This window comes from Nerophis ophidion, linkage group LG13 (assembly GCF_033978795.1).
Source record: "Nerophis ophidion isolate RoL-2023_Sa linkage group LG13, RoL_Noph_v1.0, whole genome shotgun sequence".
Classification (NCBI taxonomy): domain Eukaryota; kingdom Metazoa; phylum Chordata; class Actinopteri; order Syngnathiformes; family Syngnathidae; genus Nerophis; species Nerophis ophidion.
In genome coordinates this window covers 10,843,419-10,870,446 of record NC_084623.1, presented here as the reverse complement: position 1 = coordinate 10,870,446, position 27,028 = coordinate 10,843,419, and the positions used below count along the sequence as shown (strand labels likewise).

The window sequence follows — 27,028 nt, the reverse complement described above, 5'->3', positions numbered from 1 at the left end:
ATTTTTTGTATTCTGTGTGTGGTCGGTGAGATAGGAATTTCAATTTGCACCATTTTTTTTCAGTAATTCTGCTTACTTTAATTACCACAAATCGCTAATTATAAGCCACTACTTTTTTCCTACACTTAACTCTGTGGCTTACAAAACGGTGTGGCTAATTTATGGATTTTTCTAAGGTAATACAAAAAGAAATGCAATAAAACCCAAGCAAATACACTGAGAGGGTGTTTTATCGTTTGTGCTCTGGCACCATCTTGTGGATAAATTGCTCACTGCAGTTGCTGCAGTGTCCTTCCATTTACTCCTTTCGAACAAAAGTAGAACGCTGTTTAGTCATTGAGCCATCCATAACGTTTTTACTCGAATGGATTATGCATTCACAACTCCAAACAACGTTGGTAAGTTTTCAGGCATATTTGTACGTGCTATCGTTATGTTGTCGTTATGATTAGAGCGCTAGCTTCCGCAGCTAGTGGGTCCATGACAATGACTTCTGTTTTGCCTGACCAGCCGTTTTACTGCCGTGTTCAAGGCACCGTGTGGGAACAAGCCACTACTTTTTTCCAACACTTAACCCTGTGGCTTACAAAACGGTGTGGCTAATTTATGGATTTTTCTAAGGTAATACAAAAAAAAAATGCAATAAAACCCAAGCAAATACACTGAGAGGGTGTTTTATCGTTTGTGCTCTGGCATCATCTTGTGGATAAATTGCTCACTGCAGTTGCTGCAGTGTCCTTCCATTTACTCCTTTCGAACAAAAGTAGAACGCTGTTTATTCATTGAGCCATCCATAACGTTTTTACTCGAATGGATTATGCATTCACAACTCCAAACAACGTTTGTAAGTTTTCACGCATATTTGTACCTGCTATCGTTATGTTGTCGTTATGATTGGAGCGCTAGCTTCCGCAGCTAGTGGGTCCATGACAATGACTTCTGTTTTGCCTGACCAGCCGTTTTACTGCCGTGTTCAAGGCACCGTGTGGGAACAAGCCACTACTTTTTTCCAACACTTAACCCTGTGGCTTACAAAACGGTGTGGCTAATTTATGGATTTTTCTAAGGTAATACAAAAAAAAAATGCAATAAAACCCAAGCAAATACACTGAGAGGGTGTTTTATCGTTTGTGCTCTGGCATCATCTTGTGGATAAATTGCTCACTGCAGTTGCTGCAGTGTCCTTCCATTTACTCCTTTCGAACAAAAGTAGAACGCTGTTTAGTCATTGAGCCATCCATAACGTTTTTACTCGAATGGATTATGCATTCACAACTCCAAACAACGTTTGTAAGTTTTCACGCATATTTGTACCTGCTATCGTTATGTTGTCGTTATGATTGGAGCGCTAGCTTCCGCAGCTAGTGGGTCCATGACAATGACTTCTGTTTTGCCTGACCAGCCGTTTTACTGCCGTGTTCAAGGCACCGTGTGGGAACAAGCCACTACTTTTTTCCAACACTTAACCCTGTGGCTTACAAAACGGTGTGGCTAATTTATGGATTTTTCTAAGGTAATACAAAAAAAAAAATGCAATAAAACCCAAGCAAATACACTGAGAGGGTGTTTTATCGTTTGTGCTCTGGCATCATCTTGTGGATAAATTGCTCACTGCAGTTGCTGCAGTGTCCTTCCATTTACTCCTTTCGAACAAAAGTAGAACGCTGTTTAGTCATTGAGCCATCCATAACGTTTTTACTCGAATGGATTATGCATTCACAACTCCAAACAACGTTTGTAAGTTTTCACGCATATTCGTACCTGCTATCGTTATGTTGTCGTTATGATTGGAGCGCTAGCTTCCGCAGCTAGTGGGTCCATGACAATGACTTCTGTTTTGCCTGACCAGCCGTTTTACTGCCGTGTTCAAGGCACCGTGTGGGAACAAGCCACTACTTTTTTCCAACACTTAACCCTGTGGCTTACAAAACGGTGTGGCTAATTTATGGATTTTTCTAAGGTAATACAAAAAAAAAATGCAATAAAACCCAAGCAAATACACTGAGAGGGTGTTTTATCGTTTGTGCTCTGGCATCATCTTGTGGATAAATTGCTCACTGCAGTTGCTGCAGTGTCCTTCCATTTACTCCTTTCGAACAAAAGTAGAACGCTGTTTAGTCATTGAGCCATCCATAACGTTTTTACTCGAATGGATTATGCATTCACAACTCCAAACAACGTTTGTAAGTTTTCACGCATATTCGTACCTGCTATCGTTATGTTGTCGTTATGATTGGAGCGCTAGCTTCCGCAGCTAGTGGGTCCATGACAATGACTTCTGTTTTGCCTGACCAGCCGTTTTACTGCCGTGTTCAAGGCACCGTGTGGGAACAAGCCACTACTTTTTTCCAACACTTAACCCTGTGGCTTACAAAACGGTGTGGCTAATTTATGGATTTTTCTAAGGTAATACAAAAAAAAATGCAATAAAACCCTAGCAAATACACTGAGAGGGTGTTTTATTGTTTGTGCTCTGGCACCATCTTGTGGATAAATTGCTCACTGCAGTTGCTGCAGTGTCCTTCCATTTACTCCTTTCGAACAAAAGTAGAACGCTGTTTAGTCATTGAGCCATCCATAACGTTTTTACTCGAATGGATTATGCATTCACAACTCCAAACAACATTCGTAAGTTTTCATGCATATTTGTACCTGCTATCGTTATGTTGTCGTTATGATTAGAGCGCTGGCTTCCGCAGCTAGTGGGTCCATGACAATGACTTCTGTTTTGCCTGACCAGCCGTTTTACTGCCGTGTTCAAGGCACCGTGTGGGAACAAGCCACTACTTTTTTCCAACACTTAACCCTGTGGCTTACAAAACGGTGTGGCTAATTTATGGATTTTTCTAAGGTAATACGAAAAAAAAATGCAATAAAACCCATGCAAATACACTGAGAGGGTGTTTTATCGTTTGTGCTCTGGCACCATCTTGTGGATAAATTGCTCACTGCAGTTGCTGCAGTGTCCTTCCATTTACTCCTTTTGAACAAAAGTAGAACGCTGTTTAGTCATTGAGCCATCCATAAGGTTTCTACTCGTATGGATTTTGCATTCACAACTCCAAACAACGTTCGTAAGTTTTCATGCATATTAGTACGTACTATCGTTATGTTATCGTTATGATTAGAGCGCTAGCTTCCGCAACTAGTGGGTCCATGACAATGACTTCTGTTTTGCCTGACCAGCCGTTTTATTGCCGTGTTCAAGGCACCGTGTGGGAACAACTAAGGTATGTAAATAAACATTTCCAGATTATTTCTGCGTAAACGTTAATTTTGCAACGTATATATCTGCGGCTTTTATAGGGAAACATATTTATTTTCCCTAAAATTTAGTGGGTGCGGCTTGTATACCTATAGTCCGGAAACATTGTATATAAAGGGAATACAAGGGCCACACTAAAAAAATAGAATAATCAATCAATCAATCAATGTTTACTTATATAGCCCTAAATCACTAGTGTCTCAAAGGGCTGCACAAACCACTACGACATCCTCGGTAATAATACATAACATAATAACACAGTCCTCTCCAAGGCTTCTCATAGTCATTCACATTGACATCCCACTGGGTTGTGAGTTTTTCCTTGCCCTTGTGTGGGCTCTGAACCAAGGATGTCGTTGTGGCTTGTGCAGCCCTTTGAGACACTTGTGATTTAGGGTTATATAAATAAACATTGATTGATGATTGATTGATGTTGCAGAAAAGCAACATCTTTATCTACTATCTACATCTTTCTTCAGTTTATATAGTGTATTAGAAAAATGTGTAAAAAAAAATGTACGTGCATTGATTAATTGATTCAAACTCGGTTATAACAATCAGGATCTGAGAAATAAAAATAAATTTTTTTGTATTTAAAAACTTTTGAAAAAAATCCTGCAACCAACCTGGACCAGTTTGATTGAGTAGGAGTTCTGCTGGGTTGTGGGGTTTCAATCCCAGGGCTGACAGTGGAGTCTTAGCCAGACCCGGAGGGGACCGACCTAAAAAAAAAAAAAAAAAAAGACATAAATGAACTTAAATTCACTGAATAAAAAACTCAAATAGGGCTATCTTGACAGCCAATACCTGTTTTTTTGCTGTAGCAGCACAATCTAGCAACACAAAATCATCTCAGCGAATATAAGTTATTTTCAAAAATCTCTACCATTCCAATTATATATCACAAAAATGACCGCAGGGTCATATACACAATATGAAAGTAATATCAAAAAGTGGGAAAAAGGGTTAAATCATGGATTACACCTGCGAGTTTTGTAATCCGGCTCCTTTTCTGGAGGACGGCGGCATGTAAGTGGAGTGCATTTGGGAGTTTGGGGGCTCATTCTGGGGTGTCCCCTGGGGGCCCGACATCCCTGGCTTTTGCAAGTAATGTGTATTGAACACTGGAAGGGACCACATTTACTACGAAGAATGGTTTGGCATGAAATAACCTCTGCTTCTTCCTACTACTTTCATCCATCCGTCCATTTTCTACCGCTTGTCCCTCTCGGGGTGGCAGTGGGGTGGTGCTGGAGCCTATCCCAGCTGCACTCGGGCGGAAGGCGGAGTACAAATTGTAAACATGAGATGTACTCTAATGTTACACTATGTCGGTCACTATGTTTACATGCACTAAATTAGTCTGATTTCGCAAATAGTTCGGTTTTTTTGCATTTTCATATGGAAGAAAAAAATAGTGTACTCCCGCGACTATAAATGTAACTATTTCTCGGGAAAAAAATCTTATAAATACACCTCTGCATAACATTGTATCTTTAATAACAGTGAAGAAAAGAAGAAATAGAATGAAATATAGATCGACTTACAACAAAAATTTGGACAACAAAAAAATGACGGAAAAAATTCTGAGTGCATTAATTTGACCAGTTTTTTTATACCTATTTCAATTTTACAAAAATTTGGACAACAAAAAAATGACAGAAATAATTCAAAGTGCATTAATGTGCCTGTTTTTTTAATCCTTATTTAAACTACCCGTATACAAAAATTTGGACAACAAAAAAATGGAAGAAAAAATTTAAAGAGCATTAATTTGCCTGTTTTTTTAAAATCCTTATTTAAACTCTACAAAAATTTGGACATCAAAAAAATGACAGAAAAAATTAAAAGTCCATTAATTTGCCTGTTTTTTTTTTTTTTATCCCTATCTAAATTATACAAAAATTTGGACTACAAAAAAAATGACAGAAAAAATTCAAAGTGCATTAATTTGCTTGTTTTTTATCCATATTTAAACTATACAAAAATTTGGACAACAAAAAAAGACACAAAAAATTCAAAGTGCATTAATTTGCCTGTTTTTTTTTTATATCTATTTAAATCATACAAAAATGTGGACAGCAAAAAAAATGACAGAAAAAAATTCAAAGTGCATTAATTTTCCTGTTTTTTTAATCTGTATTCAAGCTATACAAAAATTAGGACAACAAAAAAATGACAGAAAAAATTCTAAGTGCATTAATTTGACCAGTTTTTTTATACCTATTTAAATTTTACCAAAATTTGGACAACAAAAAAATGACAGAAAAAATTCAAAGTGCATTAATTTGCCTGTTTTTTTCATCCTTATTTAAACTACCCGTATACAAAAATTTGGACAACAAAAAAATGGAAGAAAAAATTTAAAGTGCATTAATTTGCCTGTTTTTTTTAAATCCCTATTTAAACTATACAAAAATTTGGACACCAAAAAAATGACAGAAAAAATTAAAAGTCCATTAATTTGCCTGTCGTTTTTTTTTTTTATCCCTATCTATATTATACAAAAATTTAGACTACAAAAAAAATGACAGAAAAAAATCAAAGTGCATTAATTTGCCTGTTTTTATCCATATTTAAACTATACAAAAATGTGGACAACAAAAAAAGACACAAAAAATTCAAAGTGCATTAATTTGCCTGTTTTTTTTATATCTATTTAAATCATACAAAAATGTGGACAGCAAAAAAAATGAAAGAAAAAAATTCTAAGTGCATTAATTTGACCAGTTTTTTTTATACCTATTTAAATTTTACAAAAATTTGGACAACAAAAAAATGGAAGAAAAAATTTTAAGAGCATTAATTTGCCTGTTTTTTTTAAATCCCTATTTAAACTATACAAAAATTGGGACATCAAAAAAATGACAGAAAAAATTAAAAGTCCATTAATTTGCCTGTTGTTGTTTTTTCATCCCTATCTAAATTATACAAAAATTTGGACTAAAAAAAAAAATGACACAAAAAAATCTAAGTGCATTAATCTGCCTGTTTTTTAATCCCGATTTAAACTATATAAATAATTTGGACAACAAAACAAATGACAGAAAAAATTCAAAGTGCATGAATTTGCCTGTTTTTTTAATCCGTATTTAAACTATACAAACATTTGGACAACAAAAAAATGACAGAAAAATTCAAAGTGTATTAATTTGCCTGTTTTTTTAATCCCTATTTAAACTATACAAAAATTTGGACAACAACAAAAATGCCATAAAAAAATTCAGACCTGTTTTTTTCATCCCTTTTTAAACTATAAAAAAAATTGGACTGACTTCAACCATTTGACACTGAAAAAAATGGTTGTAACTCAATTAATAATACTAAATTCAAATTGATCAGCATCAGTAACAATATATAAATAACTTTAACCAATAAAACAAAAACAAATAAGTCAAATTTCGCTGATTTTTTTATTTTATTTAAAATGAGTAAATCAGGCTTAATGGCCAGAAGTTATGCTTTTCGAAGCGGGTTTTGAAGCGTGATACTAAAAATCGCACCATAACCAAAGGGGCCCGCCACACTATTTAAAGTTTAAAGTTGTTGTTTATTGAGTATGTACATAATATACATACATATCTCCAGAGAATAGTCTTGTGCTAAATGGCAATATTATTATTTCACGCAAAAAAAATTATAATAATAATAATCATTTCCCAGACAGGTAATGGGAAGAAGTATACACTTTTTGAATCCCCCTTTTGTATATAGTAACTTTAACAAATATCCAATTTCTTTTTATCACATTCATCTGCATCCTATTTGAGAAGGACTGGCCTAAGTGTGTGTTTATTCAACAGGTACAGAGCCGTCAAGATAAGACACAATGACGCCAAAACAATCAGGAATGGGGACATTCACAGTGTTCATGCCTCATGCTCTGAAGGAGGAGCAAAACATGCACGTGTCAAAACATCAACAAAGAACATCTGGATGTAGCATCACTGAGGGCTGGTTGGACTACAGCAAGACAGCAACCAGAACCCAGACACTAATGACAACAGCACACAGAGCAGCAACGGCCACAGTGGCTAATGTGGTATTTTTGCCTCATTCCTGTGAGAACCCTGCGTGAGCATTGAGGACGGGGGACCATCCAGGATTAATGCAGTGTGCACAAACCACCACCAGGTAGCATTTGTGAGCAAGTAATACTTCTCTTTTGGATAACGCATGCTTTAAGAGAAGAATGAGGCAAAAACTAACCCTGGAGAACACAGGTGTCAAACTCAAGGCCCCCGGCATCATTTTATCTGGCCCGCAAAACACCTGGATTTATCAATGAGGGATTTTTAATCACTGCTATTTTGAAATTGTTACTAATATTGATAACATTCATTTTTGTTTCTCTACTTTTAGATCGTACCGTGTCATGTTTGTGTGTCCTCAATTCTTCTGTTTATTGCTATTCTGAATGTTGCAGGGTGGAGTTTGGTTTTGGAATTGGATTGCATTGTTATGGTATTGTTGCGTATTGTTTTGTTGGATTGATTAATAAATTCATTAAAAAAAATTTTTTTTTAAAAACCCATGTCAATAAAGTACTTAATATTTTCTCACTAAATGTAAAGGATTTTTTTTTTTTCATTTTGATAGAAAAAATATATTTACTGCTTGAATTTGCATGCCTTTAAACTTTTATAGTATCCATTTTTGCAACAAATTTTAAAGTATCATACTTAAAAAAAAAGTGTCTAAATAAAAACTTGACTTGTGATTTTGCAGCATACTACCCATCAAAATAATCAAAAATGACAATTCATTTTACGGTGTTCTTTAATCCGTATTTAAACTATACAAAAATGTGGACAACAAATGACGGAAAAATTCAAAGTGCATTAATTTTCCTGTTTTTTTAATCCGTATTTAAGCTATACAAACATTTGGACAGCAAAAAAATGACAGAAAAATTCAAAGTGCATTAATTTGCCTGTTTTAGGCGGTATAGCTCGGTTGGTAGAGCGGCCGTGCCAGCAACTTGAGGGTTGCAGGTTCGATCCCCGCTTCAGCCATCCTAGTCACTGCCGTTGTGTCCTTGGGCAAGACACTTTACCCACCTGCTCCCAGTGCCACCCACACTGGTTTGAATGTAAAAATTAGATATTGGGCTTCACTATGTAAAGCGCTTTGAGTCACTAGAGAAAAAGCGCTATATAAATATAATTCGCTAATTCGCTAATTGAAAAAAAAAAACTACCATTTTTTTGCGTTAAAATTCTGTTGACTACCATAATTTGATCAACGAGTTGAAAAACGTATTCGAGTGTTACCATTTAGTGGTCAATTGTACGGAATATGTACTGTACTGTGCAATCTACTAATAAAAGTATCCATCAATCAATCAAAAAAAGCTGCCATTTTTTTACTGTAAAATTTCTGGACAGTGTATTAGTGTAAACGGAAAGACGATATCGCCTTTTTTTTAATATCTCGATATTTTTAGGCCATGTCACGATACACGATCCACAGTGTCAGCCTGAAATGTGGGCGTCAGGGACAGACCTGGAAGGAGATTTTCACAACAAAGTTCTAAAGCTTAGTGATACATCAGATTTTAGATTTTATTTTTACCGTTTGTATTTCGGTGTTTGTCATATTTTTGGCGCGTTTTGCTTGATTGTAAAATATGTCGATCGAGAGGGGGCGTGACATTCATATGTTGTCGATATTCAGTGTTTTACCGTTCGTAGAAAAAACTTAAAATTCCATTCTGTTTTTTAAGACGGTCCGTCAAAACTGACAATCAGACATTATTGTGAGGTTTTGTATTAATGTTCCTAAAAATAGATAAACCGGCCCCCAGACACATTTATTTCTCTAAATGTGGCCCCTGAGTCATTTTCTTTATCGCACAGAGACAAATATGCGATATATCGATATATCGCCCGGCCCTAAAAGATGGTACATTTGTTTTTATGGAAAAAAAAAAAAACCGGCAGCTAAGTTGCCAGAATTAAAAAAAAATATGTGTACTGTTTTTCCATTAACATCCATCCATTTTCTACCGCTTCTTCCCTTTTGGGGTCGCGGGGGGTGCTGGCGCCTATCTCAGCTACAATCGGGCGGAAGGCGGGGTACACCCTGGACAACGTAATGTAAAAAACTATGTAAATTTAACACAACGATTCTGCCAACTAAGCTGCAAGCTTTTTCTGTTAAAAAAAAACAACAACAAAAACAGTGGTACTGTTTTTATATTTACCATAAAATGTTGTAAGAAATACAAGTAAAAAAACACTGTATTTTACAGTAAAATGTTGTAAATGTAAAGTTTTTAATGTAGAATCGACAGTCTACTTAAGAAAAAAAATATATATATAATTAATAATACAAAACCTGTTTCCATATGAGTTGGGAAATTGTGTTAGATGTAAATAAAAACAAAATACAATGATTTGATTTTCAATCCATATTTAGTTGAATATGCTACAAAGACTGATAAACATTTTTTTTGTTTACAAATAATCATTAACTTTAGAATTTGATGCCAGCAACACGTGACAAAGAAGTTGGGAAAGGTGGCAATAAAAACTGATTAAGTTGAGGAATGCTCATCAAACACTTATTTGGAACATCCCACAGGTGTGCAGGCTAATTGGGAACAGGTGGGTGCCATGATTGGCTATAAAAGCAGCTTCCCAAAAAAATGCTCAGTCTTTCACAAGAAAGGATGGGGCGAGGTACACCCCTTTGTCCACAACTGCGTGAGCAAATAGTCAAACAGTTTAAGAACAACGTTTCTCAAAGTGAAATTGAAAGAAATTTAGGGATTTCAACATCTACGGTCCATAATATCATCAAAAGGTTCAGAGAATCTAGAGAAACCAACCGGAAACCGACATTGAATGACCGTGACCTTCGATCCCTCAGACGGCACTGCATCAAAAACCGACATCAATCTCTAAAGGATATCACCACATGGGCTCAGGAACACTTCAGAAAACCACTGTCACTAAATACAGTTCGTCGCTACATCTGTGAGTGCAAGTTAAAGCTCTACTATGCAAAGCGAAAGCCATTTATCAACAACATCCAGAAACGCCGTCGGCTTCTCTGAGCCCGAGATCATCTAAGATGGACTGATGCAAAGTGGAAAAGTGTTCTGTGGTCTGACGAGTCCACATTTCAAATTGTTTCTTGAAATATTCGACATTGTGTCATCCTGACCAAAGGGGAAGCGATCCATCCAGACTGTTATCGACGCAAAGTTCCAAAGGCAGCATCTGTGATGGTATGGGGGTGCATTAGTGCCCAAGGCATGGGTAACTTACACATCTGTGAAGGCACCATTAATACTGAAAGGTACATACAGGTTTTGGAACAACATATACTGCCATCCAAGCGCTGTCTTTTTCATGGACGCCCCTGCTTATTTCAGCAATGCCAAGCCACATTCAGCACGTGTTACAACAGCGTGGCTTCGTAAAAAAAGAGTACAGGTACTTTCCCGGCCCGCCTGCAGTCCAGACCTGTGTACCATCTAAAATGTGTGGCGCATTATGAAGCGTAAAATACGACTGTTGAACGACTGAAGCTGGTCATAAAACAAGAATGGGAAAGAATTCCACTTTCAAAGCTTCAACAATTAGTTTCTTCAGTTCCCAAACGTTTATTGAGTGTTGTTAAAAGAAAAGGTGATGTAACACAGTGGTGAACATGCCCTTTCCCAACTACTTTGGCACGTGTTGCAGCCATGATTATCTAAGTTAATTATTATTTGCAAAAAAAAAAAGAAAGTTTATGAGTTTGAACATCAAATATCTTGTCTTTGTAGCACATTCAAATGAATATGGGTTGTAAATGATTCGCAAATCATTGTATTCCGTTTATATTTACATCTAACACAATTTCCCAACTCGTATGGAAACGGGGTTTGTAAATCCAGAGGCAAATTCATACATTATTTGTTGTTACATGTGGCCCTTTGATGGCAGTTATAACTGCCATCAAAGGGCCTCAATAAAAAACAGTTTGACATCCCTCCTGTAGAAGAAGATTTTAAACTGTTTTAGGTTTGTTTTTTTCAAACTTGGATGTGAACAACTATTTTGTTATGTTACAAGTGCTACTCTGGTGGTGTTGTCATGTAAAAGCAGGACCGAGGTACAGTACGATACAGGCAAAGGGTCACTTAACGTGGAAGGGGGGATGTGGTGGAACAGTTCTACGGCTGACGTGGGACAGTGGAACTCTGGACAGGAGGCATGCGAGACCCACTTACCCAAGAATCCAAATCAATTATTTGCGCCCAAAAACTGTCCTGAGACTGTGAGCCGTGTTTGCGCCTGGTCTGAGTGGACAGTCAAGAATGTGATGTGGGGACTTTCCTTGAATAGTTGCCCGAGGTTGTCACGTGCACTCCCGCTTTCACAAGTTTGCTATTAACAGCCCCCGTTTATAGTTAACTCCCAGCACCAGCTGTTGAGCTAAAATGAGAAAACCTGAGTTTGGTGGCCCATTTGGACCTCAGAAAGAAAAATAAACAGTGATTGAAAAGCTTTTAGAACAGTTGATCTGCCGTTTCTCACTATTATGTTAGATCCACTATGGACTGGACTCTTACTTTTATCTTAGATCCACAATGGACTGGACTTTCACTATTATGTTAGATCCACTATGGACTGGACTCTCGCTATTATGTAAGATCCACCATGGACTGGACTCTCACTATTATGTTAGATCCACTATGGACTGGACTCTCACTATTATGTTGGATCCACTATGGACTGGACTCTCACTATTATGTTAGATCCACTATGGACTGGACTCTCACTATTATGTTGGATCCACTATTGACTGGACGCTCAATATTATGTCAGATCCACTATGGACTGGACTCTCGCTATTATGTTAGATCCACTATGGACTGGACTCTCACTAGTATCTTAGATCCACTATGGACTGGACTCTCACTATTATCTTGGATCCACAATGGACTGGACTCTCACTATTATGTTGGATCCACAATGGACTGGACTCTCACTATTATGTTAGATCCACTATGGACTGGACTCTCACTATTATGTTAGATCCACTATGGACTGGACTCTCACTATTATGTTAGATCCACTATGGACTGGACTCTCACCATTATGTTAGATCCACTATGGACTGGACTCTCACTATTATCTTGGATCCACTATGGACTGGACTCTCACTATTATGTTAGATCCACTATGGACTGGACTCTCACTATTATGTTAGATCCACTATGGACTCTGGACTCTCACTATTATGTTAGATCCACTATGGACTGGACTCTCGCTATTATGTTAGATCCACAATGGACTGGACTCTCACTATTATGTTAGATCCACTATGGACTGGACTCTCACACTATTATGTTAGATCCACTATGGACTGGACTCCCACTATTATGTTAGATCCACTATGGACAGGACTCTCACTATTATGTTAGATCCACTATGGACTGGACTCTCGCTATTATGTTAGATCCACTATGGACTGGACTCTCACTATTATGTTAGATCCACTATGGACTGGACTCTCACACTATTATGTTAGATCCACTATGGACTGGACTCCCACTATTATCTTAGATCCACTATGGACTGGACTCTTACACTATTATGTTAAATCCACTATGGACTGGACTCTCATTATTATGTTAGATCCACTATGGACAGGACTCTCACTATTATGTTAGATCCACTATGGACTGGACTGTCACTATTATGTTAGATCCACTATGGACTGGACTCTCACTATTATGTTAGAGCCACTATGGACTGGACTCTCACTATTATGTTAGATCCACTATGGACTGGACTCTCGCTATTATGTTAGATCCACTATGGAATGGACTCTCACTATTATGTTAGATCCACTATGGACTGGACTCTCGCTATTATGTTAGATCCACTATGGACTGGACTCTCACACTATTATCTTAGATCCAGTATGGACTGGACTCTCACTATTATGTTAGATCCACAATGGACTGGACTCTCACTATTATGTTAGATCCACTATGGACTGGACTCTCACACTATTATGTTAGATCCACTATGGACTGGACTCCCACTATTATGTTAGATCCACTATGGACAGGACTCTCACTATTATGTTAGATCCACTATGGACTGGACTCTCGCTATTATGTTAGATCCACTATGGACTGGACTCCCACTATTATGTTAGATCCACTATGGACAGGACTCTCACTATTATGTTAGATCCACTATGGACTGGACTCTCGCTATTATGTTAGATCCACTATGGACTGGACTCTCACTATTATGTTAGATCCCCTATGGACTGGACTCTCACTATTATGTTAGATCCACTATGGACTGGACTCTCACACTATTATGTTAGATCCACTATGGACTGGACTCCCACTATTATGTTAGATCCACTATGGACTGGACTCTCACACTATTATGTTAAATCCACTATGGACTGGACTCTCACTATTATGTTAGATCCACTATGGACAGGACTCTCACTATTATGTTAGATCCACTATGGACTGGACTGTCACTATTATGTTAGATCCACTATGGACTGGACTCTCACTATTATGTTAGAGCCACTATGGACTGGACTCTCACTATTATGTTAGATCCAATATGGACTGGACTCTCGCTATTATGTTAGATCCACTATGGAATGGACTCTCACTATTATGTTAGATCCACTATGGACTGGACTCTCGCTATTATGTTAGATCCACTATGGACTGGACTCTCACACTATTATCTTAGATCCAGTATGGACTGGACTCTCACTATTATGTTAGATCCACTATGGACTGGACTTTCACTATTATGTTAAATCCACTATGGACTGGACTCTCACTATTATGCTAGATCCACTATGGACTAGACTCTCACTATTATGTTGGATCCACTATGGACTGGGCTCTCACTATTATGTTAGATCCACTATGGACTGGACTCTCGCTATTATGTTAGATCCACTATGGAATGGACTCTCACTATTATGTCAGATCCACTATGGACTGGAATCTCGCTATTATGTTAGATCCACTATGGACAGGACTCTCACTATTATGTTAGATCCACTATGGACTGGACTCTCGCTATTATGTTAGATCCACTATGGACAGGACTCTCACTATTATGTTAGATCCACTATGGACTGGACTCTCGCTATTATGTTAGATCCACTATGGACTGGACTCTAACTATTATGTTATATCCACTATGGACTGGACTCTCACTATTATGTTGGATCCACTATGGACTGGACTCTCACTATTATGTTAGATCCACTATGGACTATGCTGCTCCGTTATTGATTTTTGTTTGAGGTGGCACTTAAGGAAAACAGTTTGGGAAACCACAGTGGTAATATTTTATATTTAAAAAAACAACAACCTGCTAATCACTAGGCTATGCCCGAGCTCCACAGTGCCGTTGGTCAGCCTTAAGGGAAACTTACACAGGTTGAAGTAAGGGGTTTGTGGCGTGACGGGGAAGGCAGGGGTTCGGGGAAGCACCTCACCACCAACTGTGGGGGTCGGGCTGGCAGGCCCACTGTCCATCTCCTCAAAGGCTTCGCGGTAGCTGTGCATGTGTCTCTGAGGATGACAAACACACTTAGTAAATACTTACCCCGTTTCCATATGAGTTGGGAAATTGTGTTAGATGTAAATATAAACGGAATACAATGATTTGCAGATCCTTTTCAACCCATATTCAGTTGAATATGCTACAAAGACAACATATTTGACGTTCAAACTCATTAACTTTATTTTTTTTTGGCAAAAAATAATTAACTTAGAATTTAATGGCTGCAACACGTGCCAAAGTAGTTGGGAAAGGGCATGTTCACCACTGTGTTACATCACCTTTTCTTTTAACAACACTCAATAAACGTTTGGGAACTGAGGAAACTAATTCTTGAAGCTTTGAAAGTGGAATTCTTTCCCATTCTTGTTTTATGTAGAGCTTCAGTCGTTCAACTCCGCTGTCGTATTTTACGCTTCATAATGCGCCACACATTTTCCATGGGAGACAGGTCTGGACTGCAGGCGGTGTCAGGTTCGTCCCTGTTAGTTTGGTTGTGTTTTAGTTTTTCCTCTGTGTGTGTGTAGTATTTCTTTTCTTTAGTTAGACAGACTCTTATTTTGTCTGTTTCCTGTCTTTCTCCCTGAGTTCTGTGTCCCCTCAGCTGCGGCTCATTGGCACCTGGCCACACCTGGCGCCAATCAGCCCGCTCCTATTTAGACCTGTTTTCTCCTCCAGTCAGGGCTGGATTATTGTCGTGTCGCTGCTGTCGTGTCGTGTCGTGTCCTGTTGTCTCATTGCAGCGTAGCGGTAAGCTATATTTCGGTAGCTGTTTGTAGCTTACTGTCTTTTGTTCCCTGCTTCCAATATGTTTTCTCACAATACGTAACGACTTCTGTTTTCGGCTCACTACCTGCTAGCTTCCACGCTAGGTCCTTTTGTTGTTGCTAGCTTTCATGCTAAGCTCCATTTGTTTTCTAGCTCCCATGCTAGCTCTTTTAGTTTGTTATCCGCCTTGTGCGCGCTTTTGGTTAGTACCCTTTTGTTTGTTCTTGTTCTAGTTTTTTTAATTACATCATGTTTTTCCTATTCTATGCCTGCCTCCTTCTCTGCATCTTGGGGTTCGTTACAAACTAACTATGACAGGCGGGCCAGGAAAGTACCCGCATTCTTTTTTTACGAAGACACGCTGTTGTAACATGTGCTGAATGTGGCTTGGCATTGTCTTGCTGAAATAAGCAGGGGCGTCCATGAAAAAGACGGCGCTTAGATGGCAGCATATATGGTTCCAAAACCTGTATGTACCTTTCAGCATTAATGGTGCCTTCACAGATGTGTAAGTTACCCATGCCTTGGGCACTAATGCACCCCAATACCATCACAGATGCTGGCTTTTGAACTTTGTGTCGACAACAATCTAGATGGTTCGCTTCCCCTTTGGTCGGAATATTTCCAAAAACAATTTGAAATGTGGACTCGTCAGACCACAGAACACTTTTCCACTTTGCATCAGTCCATCTTAGATGATCTCGGGCCCAGAGAAGCTGACGGCGTTTCTGGATGTTGTTGATAAATGGCTTTCGCTCTGCATAGTAGAGCTTTAACCAGCACTTACAGATGTAGCGACAAACTGTATTTAGTTTGAACATCAAATATGTTGTCTTTGTAGCATATTCAACTGAATATGGGTTGAAAATTATTTGCAAATCATTGTATTCCGTTTATATTTACATCTAACACAATTTCCCAACTCATATGGAAACGGGGTTTGTAGACACCGTCATGTTACCAAACTGACTTTCTCCTACCTCCTTCGGTCGTCCACCAGGGTTCATCGCTATGGCGTTGACGAACTCTGGAGAAACGCAGCGGATAGGGGAGCGAACCGGGACATCGGGGGACGGACCGTCTTCTGGTCCGTTTAGACACTGGCTGTCACTTGTGAACCGGCGACGGGGGACGGTGGTCTGCTCATCCAAGGAGGTCGCACGGGAATGGACACCTGCCGTGACGTGCAAAAGTAAGTTCTGAATTTCACACGTACAAGGTCGATGCCTCATAAATGGTCGTTAGTTCTTAGGGGTGCCCACAGTACACAATACAGTTTAATGCAGGGGTCGGCAACACAAAATGTTGAAAGAGCCATATTGGACCAAAAATACAAAAACAAATCCGCCTGGAGCCGCAAGATGGTGTGTCATGAGATATCAATTTAATTATGAGGACTTAAAGGAAACTAAATGAGCTCAAATATAGCTACAAATGAGGCATAATGATGCAATATGTACATACAGCTAGCCTAAATAGCATGTTAGCATCGATTAGCTTGCAGTCATGCAGTGACCAAATATGTCTGATTAGCACACCACACAAGTCAATAACATCAACAAAACTCACCTTTGTGCATCCATGCACAACGTTAAAAGTTTGGTGGACAAAATGAGACGGAAAAAGAAGTGGCCTAAAACACGTCTTAGAAAGTCGGAGAAAGTTATACATGTAAACAAACTACGGTGAGTTCAAGGGCCGCCAAAATTAGTAGGACAAAACGGCACTCACCAAATACTCGAATCAAAGAAGCATGTTTAATATAAACAGTGTGCTTTATAGCAATTAGGATGGTTTGTGTTTGTCCTCAAACATATTTTTTTCCCCTCATCTTTTTCCATTTTCATATATTTTTCAAAAAGCTCCAGAGAGCCACTAGGGCGGCGCTAAAGAGCCGCGGGTTGCCGACCCCCGGTTTAGTGAAACCTCGATTTACAAACCCCTCGATTTGCAAGCTAAATATGCCTGTGTGTGAACTAAACCTTTTTTTAATACCATATTTCCTTGAATTGCCGCAGGGTATATAGTATGTGCCTGCCTTGAATTATTGCCGGGTCAAACTCGCTTTGCAAAATAATTAGCGCGTGCTTAGTATTTCCCCTGTCATAATTTTCAAAATGGAGGAGGCTGATTTCGATACCGGTAATTTGAAATCGCATAAAGGGAAGAAGATTAAGAGCTATTCAGTAGGATTTAAGGTCAAAGCTTACATCACACTAAATTTTTTTACTGCATCCCTTTGGTAAGTGCCGGAGTGAAAAGAGGTTTTAAAATAATTAGCGCATGCTTACTTTTACCGCATGTCTTTGGTAAGCGCAGAAGTGAGAAGAGGTTTTAAATTAATTAACGCCCCAGCGGCAATTCAAGGAAATACGGTATCTCAATATTTTTTGGCCATTCCACGATACACGATATATATGTCCATATTTTGCCTTAGCCTTGATTTAAAGGCCTACTGAAACCCACTATTACCGACCACGCAGTCTGATAGTTTATATATCAATGATGAAATATTAACATTGCAACACATGCCAATACGGCCTTTTTAGTTTACTAAATTGCCATTTTAAATTTTGTGCGAAGTATCCTGTTGAAAACGTCGCGACATCATGGATTGTAGCGGACATTTTGTTCCAGCCCGATCCCAGCTATAAGTCGTCTGCTCTAATCGAATAAATACACAGTATTCTGGACATCTGTGTTGCTGAAACTTTTGCAATTTGTTCAATGAATAATGGAGACGTCAAAGAAGAAAGATGTAGGTGGGAAGCGGTGTAGCAACACAAACACAGCCAGTGTTTCCTTGTTTAGATTCCCGAAGGTGAAGCTTTACTATGGAACAGAGCGGTCAAGCGAACATGGTTCTCTACCACATGTCAACCGGAGAAAATTGTGGTAATAAGTCGGCTCTTACCGTAGACATGAGCGGAGCTTGCGTTGTTCCTCGTGCACCTGTCAAAGAGGTAGCTGCGGACTCTCTTGCCTCCTCCGACCGGCCGCCCCGAAACAGGGGATGCTTCCACCGTGGAGGAGGGGGAAAAAAAGCTCAACCCGGCCCCAACGGCTGCCTTCGCTTCGCCTTGTCGAGAAACGTGGCTTCCCTCAGAGACAATGGCAGTCACCACACCCGTGGCCACACCCCTCCAACTTTCAGGTACGACTATATAATCTCACTAAAACACTAGTACCACAATAAGCAGATAAGGGATTTTCCAGAATTATCCTAGTAAATGTGTCTAATAACATCTGAATCGCTCCCACTGCCCTTTCTTTTTTTTTCTTTTAGTCCTTCACTCTTATTATCCTCATCCACAAATCTTTCATCCTCGCTCAAATTAATGGGGAAATCGTCGCTTTCTCGGTCCGAATCGCTCTCGCTGCTGGTGGCCATGATTGTAAACAATGTTCAGATGTGAGGAGCTCCACAACCCGTGACGTCACGCGCATATCGTCTGCTACTTCCGGTACAGGCAAGGCTTTTTTATTAGCGACCAAAAGTCAGTGTTCTCTACTAAATCCTTTCAGCAAAAATATAGCGATATTGCGAAATGATCAAGTATGACACATAGAATGGACCTGCTATCCCCGTTTAAATAAGAAAATCTCATTTCAGTAGGCCATTAACACTTGATGCATATAATCACAGCAGTAGGATGATTCTCTGTGTCTACATTAAAACCTTCGTGTTCATACTTTATTAATATATGCTCTTTTTAAATTTTCGTGTAGAGAGGGAAATCACAACTAAGTCAATTTAGCAAAACTGCATTTATCAAACAGTTATTAAGCAGTGGCACAAACATAGTATAACTGATGTTTACATACAAAAATATTGTGTACAGGTCTGGCTCATTATCATTAAAATGCCATCCTTTATATTATTTCCTTTCACAATCAGTGTCATATCTAATTAAACTGCGTTTAAAGTTTGCAAGTTAATAAGCGTTGCCTTGCAAGCCTAGTAGTGGCATGTGTTATGCAAAAAAAAAAAAAAGCAATGGTGAAAAGTTAAAAAGGGTTGGGACGGAACATTTAATGACGCCAACAAAAGACAGTAGAACCCCGCGACAGGATGAGAGAACAAACCCGAAAGTGAGTGAGAATTGCTGTGTTTCTGAGACGAGATCATGCTTGGGGTGACCCTTTTGGCGCGAGCTGAGAACTCTGGGTAGAGAGATGAATGACCATGAAGGAAAATGAGGATGATGAAAAAGAAAACAAGCAGACAGTAGATGAGGTCCAAAAAAAGGGAATTAACAAGAAACATGCACAGAATCCTAACTATCCATCCATCTATCTCCTTCTGCTTATCCGAGGTAGGGTCACGGGGGCAACAGCCTAAGCAGGGAAGCCCAGACTTCCCTCTCCCCAGCCACTTCATCCAGCTCCTCCCGGGGGATCCCGAGACATTCCCAGGGCAGCCGGGACACATAGTCTTCCCAACGTGTCCTGGGTCTTCCCTGTGGCCTCCTACTGGTTGGATGTGCCCTAAACCAGTGGTCCCCAACCTTTTTTTTATCCGCGGACCGGTCAACACTTAATAATTTGTCCCGCGGCATGAAAAAGGGACGTTTTTGTCATGAAAAAGGGACGTTTTCGTCATGAAAAAGGGACGTTTTTGTGGTTGGTGCACTAATTGTAAGTGTATATTGTGTTTTTTATGTGGATTTAATAAAAAAATATATATATATTTTTTTTTTTAATAAAAAATTCTTCTGCGGCCCGGTTTGGGGACCACTGCCCTAAACAACTCCCTAGGGAGGCGTTTTGGTGGCATCCTGACCAGATGCCCGAACCACCTCATCTGGCTCCTCTCCATGTGGAGGAGCGACTTTGAGCTCCCCCTGGATGACAGAGCTTCTCACCTTATTTCTAAGGGAGAGCCCCGCCCCCTGGCAGAGGAAACTCATTTCGGCCGCTTGTACCCGTGATCTTGTCCTTTCGGTCATGACCCAAAGCTCATGACCATAGGTAAGGATGGGAACGTAGATCGACCGGTAAATTTAGAGCTTTGCCTTCCGGCTCAGCTTTTTCACCACAACGGATTGATACAGCGTCCGAAATTACTGAAGACGCCGATCTGCATGTCGGTGTCACGATCCACTCTTCCCTCACTCGTGAACGAGACTCCGAGGTACCTCAACTCCTAACCATCTAGAAGGTAATATTTCCTTCACGCACGACTGAGGACAGTGAGAGTGCTGTTTCCTGTTCACCCGAGACGGGGGGTCCCCAAAATACAAGCCGGGTGACCACAATCTGGCCAGCGTCACGTCTCAAGAAATACTTTTTATTCATTTATGTCAGTCCAAGTATGTGAACACAAACGAAGGACGGCGGATTCCCGTCTGTCCATCGTCTGACTTTGCACAAACTTTTCTGACGTGCTAAATGAAGACAGTAATTTAGATGCCCCAATCAATTTAAATCAGGTGTGCCCATTACGTCGATCGCGAGCTACCAGTCGACCGCGGGGGGTGTGTCAGTCGATCTCCAGCCAGGCTTTTTAAAAAAATAGACCTAAAAATTAGTGATCATCAATCTTCACCAAGACGTCACTTAAATGACATTCACGGTACCGGAGGGTCTTGTGAGATGACGCTGGCTGCTGCAAGATCATTATTATGAAAATATGACCGAGAGGAAGGCGAGAAACACTTTTTATTTCAACAGACTCTCGCGCCGTACCTTCCGTCAAAACTCTAAAGGCCGACTGCACGTTTCCTATCTTCACAATAAAAGCCCTGCTTCATGCTGCCTGCGCTAACTAAATACAGAGTCTCGGAAAACTGGCGTGCACAAGCGATCCCTCAGAAAGCTGGCGTGCACATCACTTGTGCACGCCAGCTTTCCGAGACTCTTATTTTGTTAGCGCAGGCAGCATGAAGCAGGGCTTTTATTGTGAAGATAGGAAATGTGCAGTCGGCCTTTAGAGTTTTGACGGAAGGGACGGCGCGAAAGTCTGTTGAAATAAAAAGTGTTTCTCGCCTTCCTCTCTGTCATTTTTTCATAATAATGAACTGGCAGCAGCCAGCGTCATCTCACAAGACCCTCGGGTGCCGTGAATGTCAATCAAGCAAGCTACGGAATTTGCCGCCAATGTTTTTCTTGTAAAGTGTATGGAAGCTGGATGAATTAGATACCAAAAACCAACCACTCTCATGTGGTATTGTACAGAAAGGACAACTTTTTTTCTCCTCCATTTGAAAATGTGGGTGTTGTCATCATTACTGTCTGATTCCAATCAATGCAAGTCATCAGAATCAGGTAATACACCAACTTATATTCTTGTCTTTGTGAAAGAAAGACATCTATATGTGTTACACATGCTTGTATTATCATTAAACACATTTAACTTGTTTACAAAAATGTCTCTTTCATAAATGAATAAATATGAATGATATATATAAATGAGGTAGATCCCCTCGAGTTGGTCAATTGAAAAGTAGCTCGCCTGCAGAAAAAGTGTGGGCACCCCTGCTTTAGATCACCGAACAGACGCAAACCACATTGCACACGTTTAGTAGATCAACTTTGGGCGTGCTATCAAGTTTACACGTGTTTTATTACACGCAAACCTTTAGTAAATCGGGGCCATAATGTCTTGGTTTGAACATGCTGTTTAGCTCTTGTTATTTGGTTCTAAGTAGATCAGGCCCTAAGAGGAGAAGACACTAGTTCTGAGGACAAATAATGTTCGATCTTACCTGCAACTCTTTGAGCCACCATCCCTTCAACGGCGAATACTTCATCAGGTTCAGAATCCCGTGACGGCGATGATGTCGTTGGAGCACTCAGGCCTGTCTGAGCCTCAAAGACCTCAGTGGACTGGGGCAAGGAGTCTGGTTGGAAGGCGTTCATTGGCCTGAGCTGGGTTTCGGTAGATTGAGGAGAAAGACCGGTTCCAATAGTTTTCAAGCCAGAAACATGTGCAGACTCAGGTGATACCTGGGTTGGTGAATGATAACTGGCCTTGCTCGACGACGGACCAGTGAAATGAGAATGAGTAGCAGTATCCACCTCATAGAAAGAACTTGTTTGACTTTGAGAGATGGACGGCTGTGTGGTCACAACACTGGTTTCTCTCAGAGGAGCACTTTGGGACTTTGACATGACAGAATGGCTAGGTTCCAGGTCCAACATGAGGAGATTCAAAGTCTCTATGGATTTTTCAATCTCTTCCTGTGAGGCACTGTAGCGATTAGGGAACTGTGGAAGACTCTGGTGTACTGGAACCATTGCCACAGGAGATGGTGGCCCGAACAAGAGTCCTTCTGTCACTGGCTCCTCGGGTACACCGAACCGTTGCCAAATATTCAGACCACGTTGGACGGCATTCCTGCTACTGGTGGTCCGGGTGGGAGCTGGTGGCATGGACTGTGTATCTCCACCAAATGACTGCGAGCGGTACAGATTCTGAGTCGCCATATAATTAGAGGGTGGGACTGAATCAGTATGAGTCACCGAAACAGTTTTCTCTGATATGCAAATGTGTGGTTGCAGTGTTTCCACTGGCTTTTCCGGAACACTACGCTCCAGGTATGGCACATGGTCCTGGATTTTGATGACAGATTCAGACTGGTAGTAGAGATCCGCCGGTGTGGCTCGGCCATCGGTGGAAGAGAAAGTCCCCAAACTGTCCACACTGTTGCCCTCTTGACTAGTCGGCATTTCATCATCTAAGATGTCCGTTTCACGGTCAATGTTACTATGACCATTGACATGGACCTCGGCAGGTACCAGGTGAAGTATCCCTCCAACACCAGAGGTTGAGGAGGACGGGGAGCCCTGGCGATGCATGGGCTCCTCTAATCCACCTAGGAGCTGATCCAGCTCCTGCTTCTCTTGAGGGCTGATGGATTGCTGGTGGTGGTTATGTACTTGGGGAATCTCCTCGACTGTGGAAATGTTTGGCAGGTTCACCAAAGTGGTCTGAGGGACTGCTGCCACTTCATCAGTTCGGTCCGTTTTAATGGAGGCTGTTGAGTTTCCAGAGTCGCTGCTCACTGACAAGGCATGGTCAACTGCAGGTAGGGAGTGTTCAATTGCAGTGGGTGGGAGTCCATTGGCTGTGACACTCCCATCAACAAAGTCTTTTTTGCGTACTTTGGCATAGAGGCTCCCATCCAGAGGTCCTTGGGTATGAATGACGTCTGTAGCAACAAAAAAACATATCATCATTATAAGCCACGTTCAAACATACACTAGATGTTTTTAACATTGTATTAAGCCTAAGCAACAATCAGAAATCTAAATGATACTGCAATAAATAGAAATAATGCTTCTCAAAGTATGATAACATCTCTGTGTGGAGTTGCATGTTCCACCCGTACTTATTTCCTTTGGGTGTTCCGACTTCCTAACATCTGATTCTAAATTGTCCATTGGCTTGAATGTAAGTGGGAACGGGCATTTATCTGAATGTGTGACTGGCTGACAACCAGTCCAGGGCGTACCCCGCTTCTTGCACAGTCTTCTGGGACAGGCTCCGGAGTCTTAGTTCAGGCTGATTACAAAAAATAAATATTGCACCAGGAAGAATTCTTTAAAAAATTATAAAAGTATGTATTTGCATAATTAATTATCATAATTAATTATTCACATGTGAATAATGTTGCATAATAGACTGTATTTATGTTATTCACATGTCAATAATGCTGTATAGACAAGCCTCCTGTTCCTGTTTTTAAATCTGTCTTAAAAACATACTTTTATTCCATGGCTTTTAACACTGAGTGATATCCATCCTGCAATGGCGCCCCGTAATACACCTGCTGTGAACCTGTTTTTATGTTTTATTTATTTTATTTATTTATTTTTTATCATGTTCTGTTTGTGTTGTGTTGTGTTTGCTCGGTTCTCGTATTATCTTTTAACCTGCCCATTGTACAGTACTTTGGCTACCCCTGTGGTAAATTTTAAATGTGCTCTATAAATAAAGTTGCTTTTATTTGATTTGATATAATAGACTGTATTTATATTATTCACATGTGAATAATTGTATAATGGACTGTATTTATATTGTTCACATGTGAATAATTCTGTATAATATACTGTATTTATATTATTCACATATGAATAATTATGTATAATAGACTGTATTTGTGTTATTCACATGTGAATAATTCTGTATAATATCCTGTATTTATATTATTCGCATGTGAATAATGCTGTATAATAGACTGTATTTGTGTTATTCACATGTGAATAATTCTGTATAATATACTGTATTTATATTATTCGCATGTGAATAATGTTGTATAATAGACTGTATTTATATTATTCGCATGTGAATAATTCTGTATAATATCCTGTATTTATATTATTCGCATGTGAATAATGCTGTATAATAGACTGTATTTGTGTTATTCACATGTGAATAATTCTGTATAATATACTGTATTTATATTATTCACATATGAATAATTATGTATAATATACTGTATTTATATTATTCGCATGTGAATAATTATGTATAATATCCTGTATTTATATTATTCGCATGTGAATAATGCTGTATAATAGACTGTATTTATGTTATTCACATGTGAATAATGCTGTATAATAGACTGTATTTCTATTATTCACATGTGAATGATGCTGTATAATAGACTGTATTTCTATTATTCACATGTGAATAATGCTGTATTATAGACTGTATTTGTGTTATTCACATATGAATAATGCTGTACAATAGACTGCATTTATGTTATTCACATGTGAATAATGCTGTATAATAGACTGTATTTATATTTTTCACATGTGAATATTGCTGCATAATAGACTGTATTCATGTTATTCACATGTAAATAATGCTGTATAATGGACTGTATTTATGTTATTCACATGTGATTAATGCTGTATAATAGACTGTATTTATGTTATTCACATGTGAATAATGCTGTATAATAGACTGTATTTCTATTATCCACATGTGAATAATGCTGTATGGTAGACTGTATTTCTTTTATTCACGTGTGAATAATGCTGTATTATAGACTGTATTTGTGTTATTCACATATGAATAATGCTGTATAATAGACTGTATTTATGTTACTCACATGTGAATAATGCTGTATAATAGACAGCATTTATATTATTCACATGTAACGGTGTTTATTGTCTATTGTGAGCAAACTGTTGTGCTGAATTTTCCCCAGGGATCAATAAAGTACTTTCTTTTCTATTCTATTCTATTCTATTCTATACTGCCACAAGTGATGGAGAATTGTATTACAACTGAGTACCGATGTGGCCTATATGGACCACAGCTGAGAAACTAATATTTTTGGGCGGCCCTATGATCAAGAAACATTGTGCTCTGGTATAGAGAAATTGTGTGATCACAGCTGGCTCACATCCATCTCGTCTACCCACTTCAGGAAATAAGCAGGCTCTGCAGCTTTCAGTGTGGGGGGAAAAAAAATCAATCACTCAATCATGACAGCCTGACTTTAGCTTTATCAAGCCAAGTGCGAACATCAACAAAAAGCCACAATGCAGGTATGATAATAGTCTTGAATGAACCCAGCTAATGATGTTGAGATTATTTTATGAATATTGCACATTTAAATTCAACATTCAGGGAAAAGTAAACTAATGCTTTAGAGAAACACATCTAATCGGAATCATACAATTTGCCACAGTCAGTAAAAAAAAAACCTTGCATGATTATTCGAGATAAACAGGTTAAGAGTAGAATACAAACAAATGACCCATCCCTAAATTGTGTGTTAAAACAGGCACGTTGTCAAAAGTTCCACATCGCCAAAATTTCTGCATCTTTGTACCATTTCCTCACTAACAATTTATCAAATTTTAGCCTGGCGTGCTGTTGGACATATTTCAAGGGGCACACCCAAAGGCAATGCATTTTTTTTAATTAGCTGCACAAACAAACACTTATAGCACTTATAATCACCAGAAGAAACTGCAACTGAGTTTTATTTGTTCGGACAAACTGAGGACCATACAACTTACTTGGCATGTTGACAACAGGGTTAATAATTATAGAATTTTTTTAATTTTCTTTGGAAGTTTGGAGCTAAATGGGAAGTTGAAAATGATTTATTCAATATACACATACAGTATACATATTATTCAATCATGATTGATTCTCAGGAGTATACGACACAGTAAATATAATAATACTGTCGGTAACGTAGCATTATGTTGCAGATATCATGATTTTGCAATTGTTCTGTCACTTTATTTCTGAAAGCAAAAATAAACGAAACATGACAAAACCTTGCTAACAGTGTAAAAAGCCTGTCATTATTCCATTAATGCATGACCAGCTGTTTGGTTGGTAGGGTAAGCAACAGTAGAAATGGCCAAATGACGTGAGACGCATGAGGCCTAACTTGCTTCACGTGGATGTGCAAAACAATATTTGTTTTGTACATAGTTGGGGTGCAAGGATTCTTCGACGTTGTCG

The 27,028-nt window shown here is 39.2% G+C and overlaps 1 protein-coding gene across 12 annotated transcripts in view; it reads right to left on the bottom strand.

The window, feature by feature from the left end:
• Nucleotides 1–27,028, bottom strand: part of tns1b (tensin 1b) — a 362,081-nt gene that overhangs the window by 27,916 nt on the left and 307,137 nt on the right. For 9 of the 12 annotated variants that reach the window (XM_061918387.1, XM_061918396.1, XM_061918389.1 and 6 more), the window contains 4 exons: nucleotides 22,299–23,744; nucleotides 16,572–16,765; nucleotides 14,696–14,834; nucleotides 3,892–3,987 (listed from right to left, as the gene is read on the bottom strand). In XM_061918387.1, the coding sequence (XP_061774371.1) occupies nucleotides 3,892–3,987; nucleotides 14,696–14,834; nucleotides 16,572–16,765; nucleotides 22,299–23,744 (1,875 nt within the window). The remainder of the gene's footprint in view (nucleotides 1–3,891; nucleotides 3,988–14,695; nucleotides 14,835–16,571; nucleotides 16,766–22,298; nucleotides 23,745–27,028) is intronic. The other 3 variants (XM_061918397.1, XM_061918391.1, XM_061918392.1) reach the window with 2 other exon arrangements.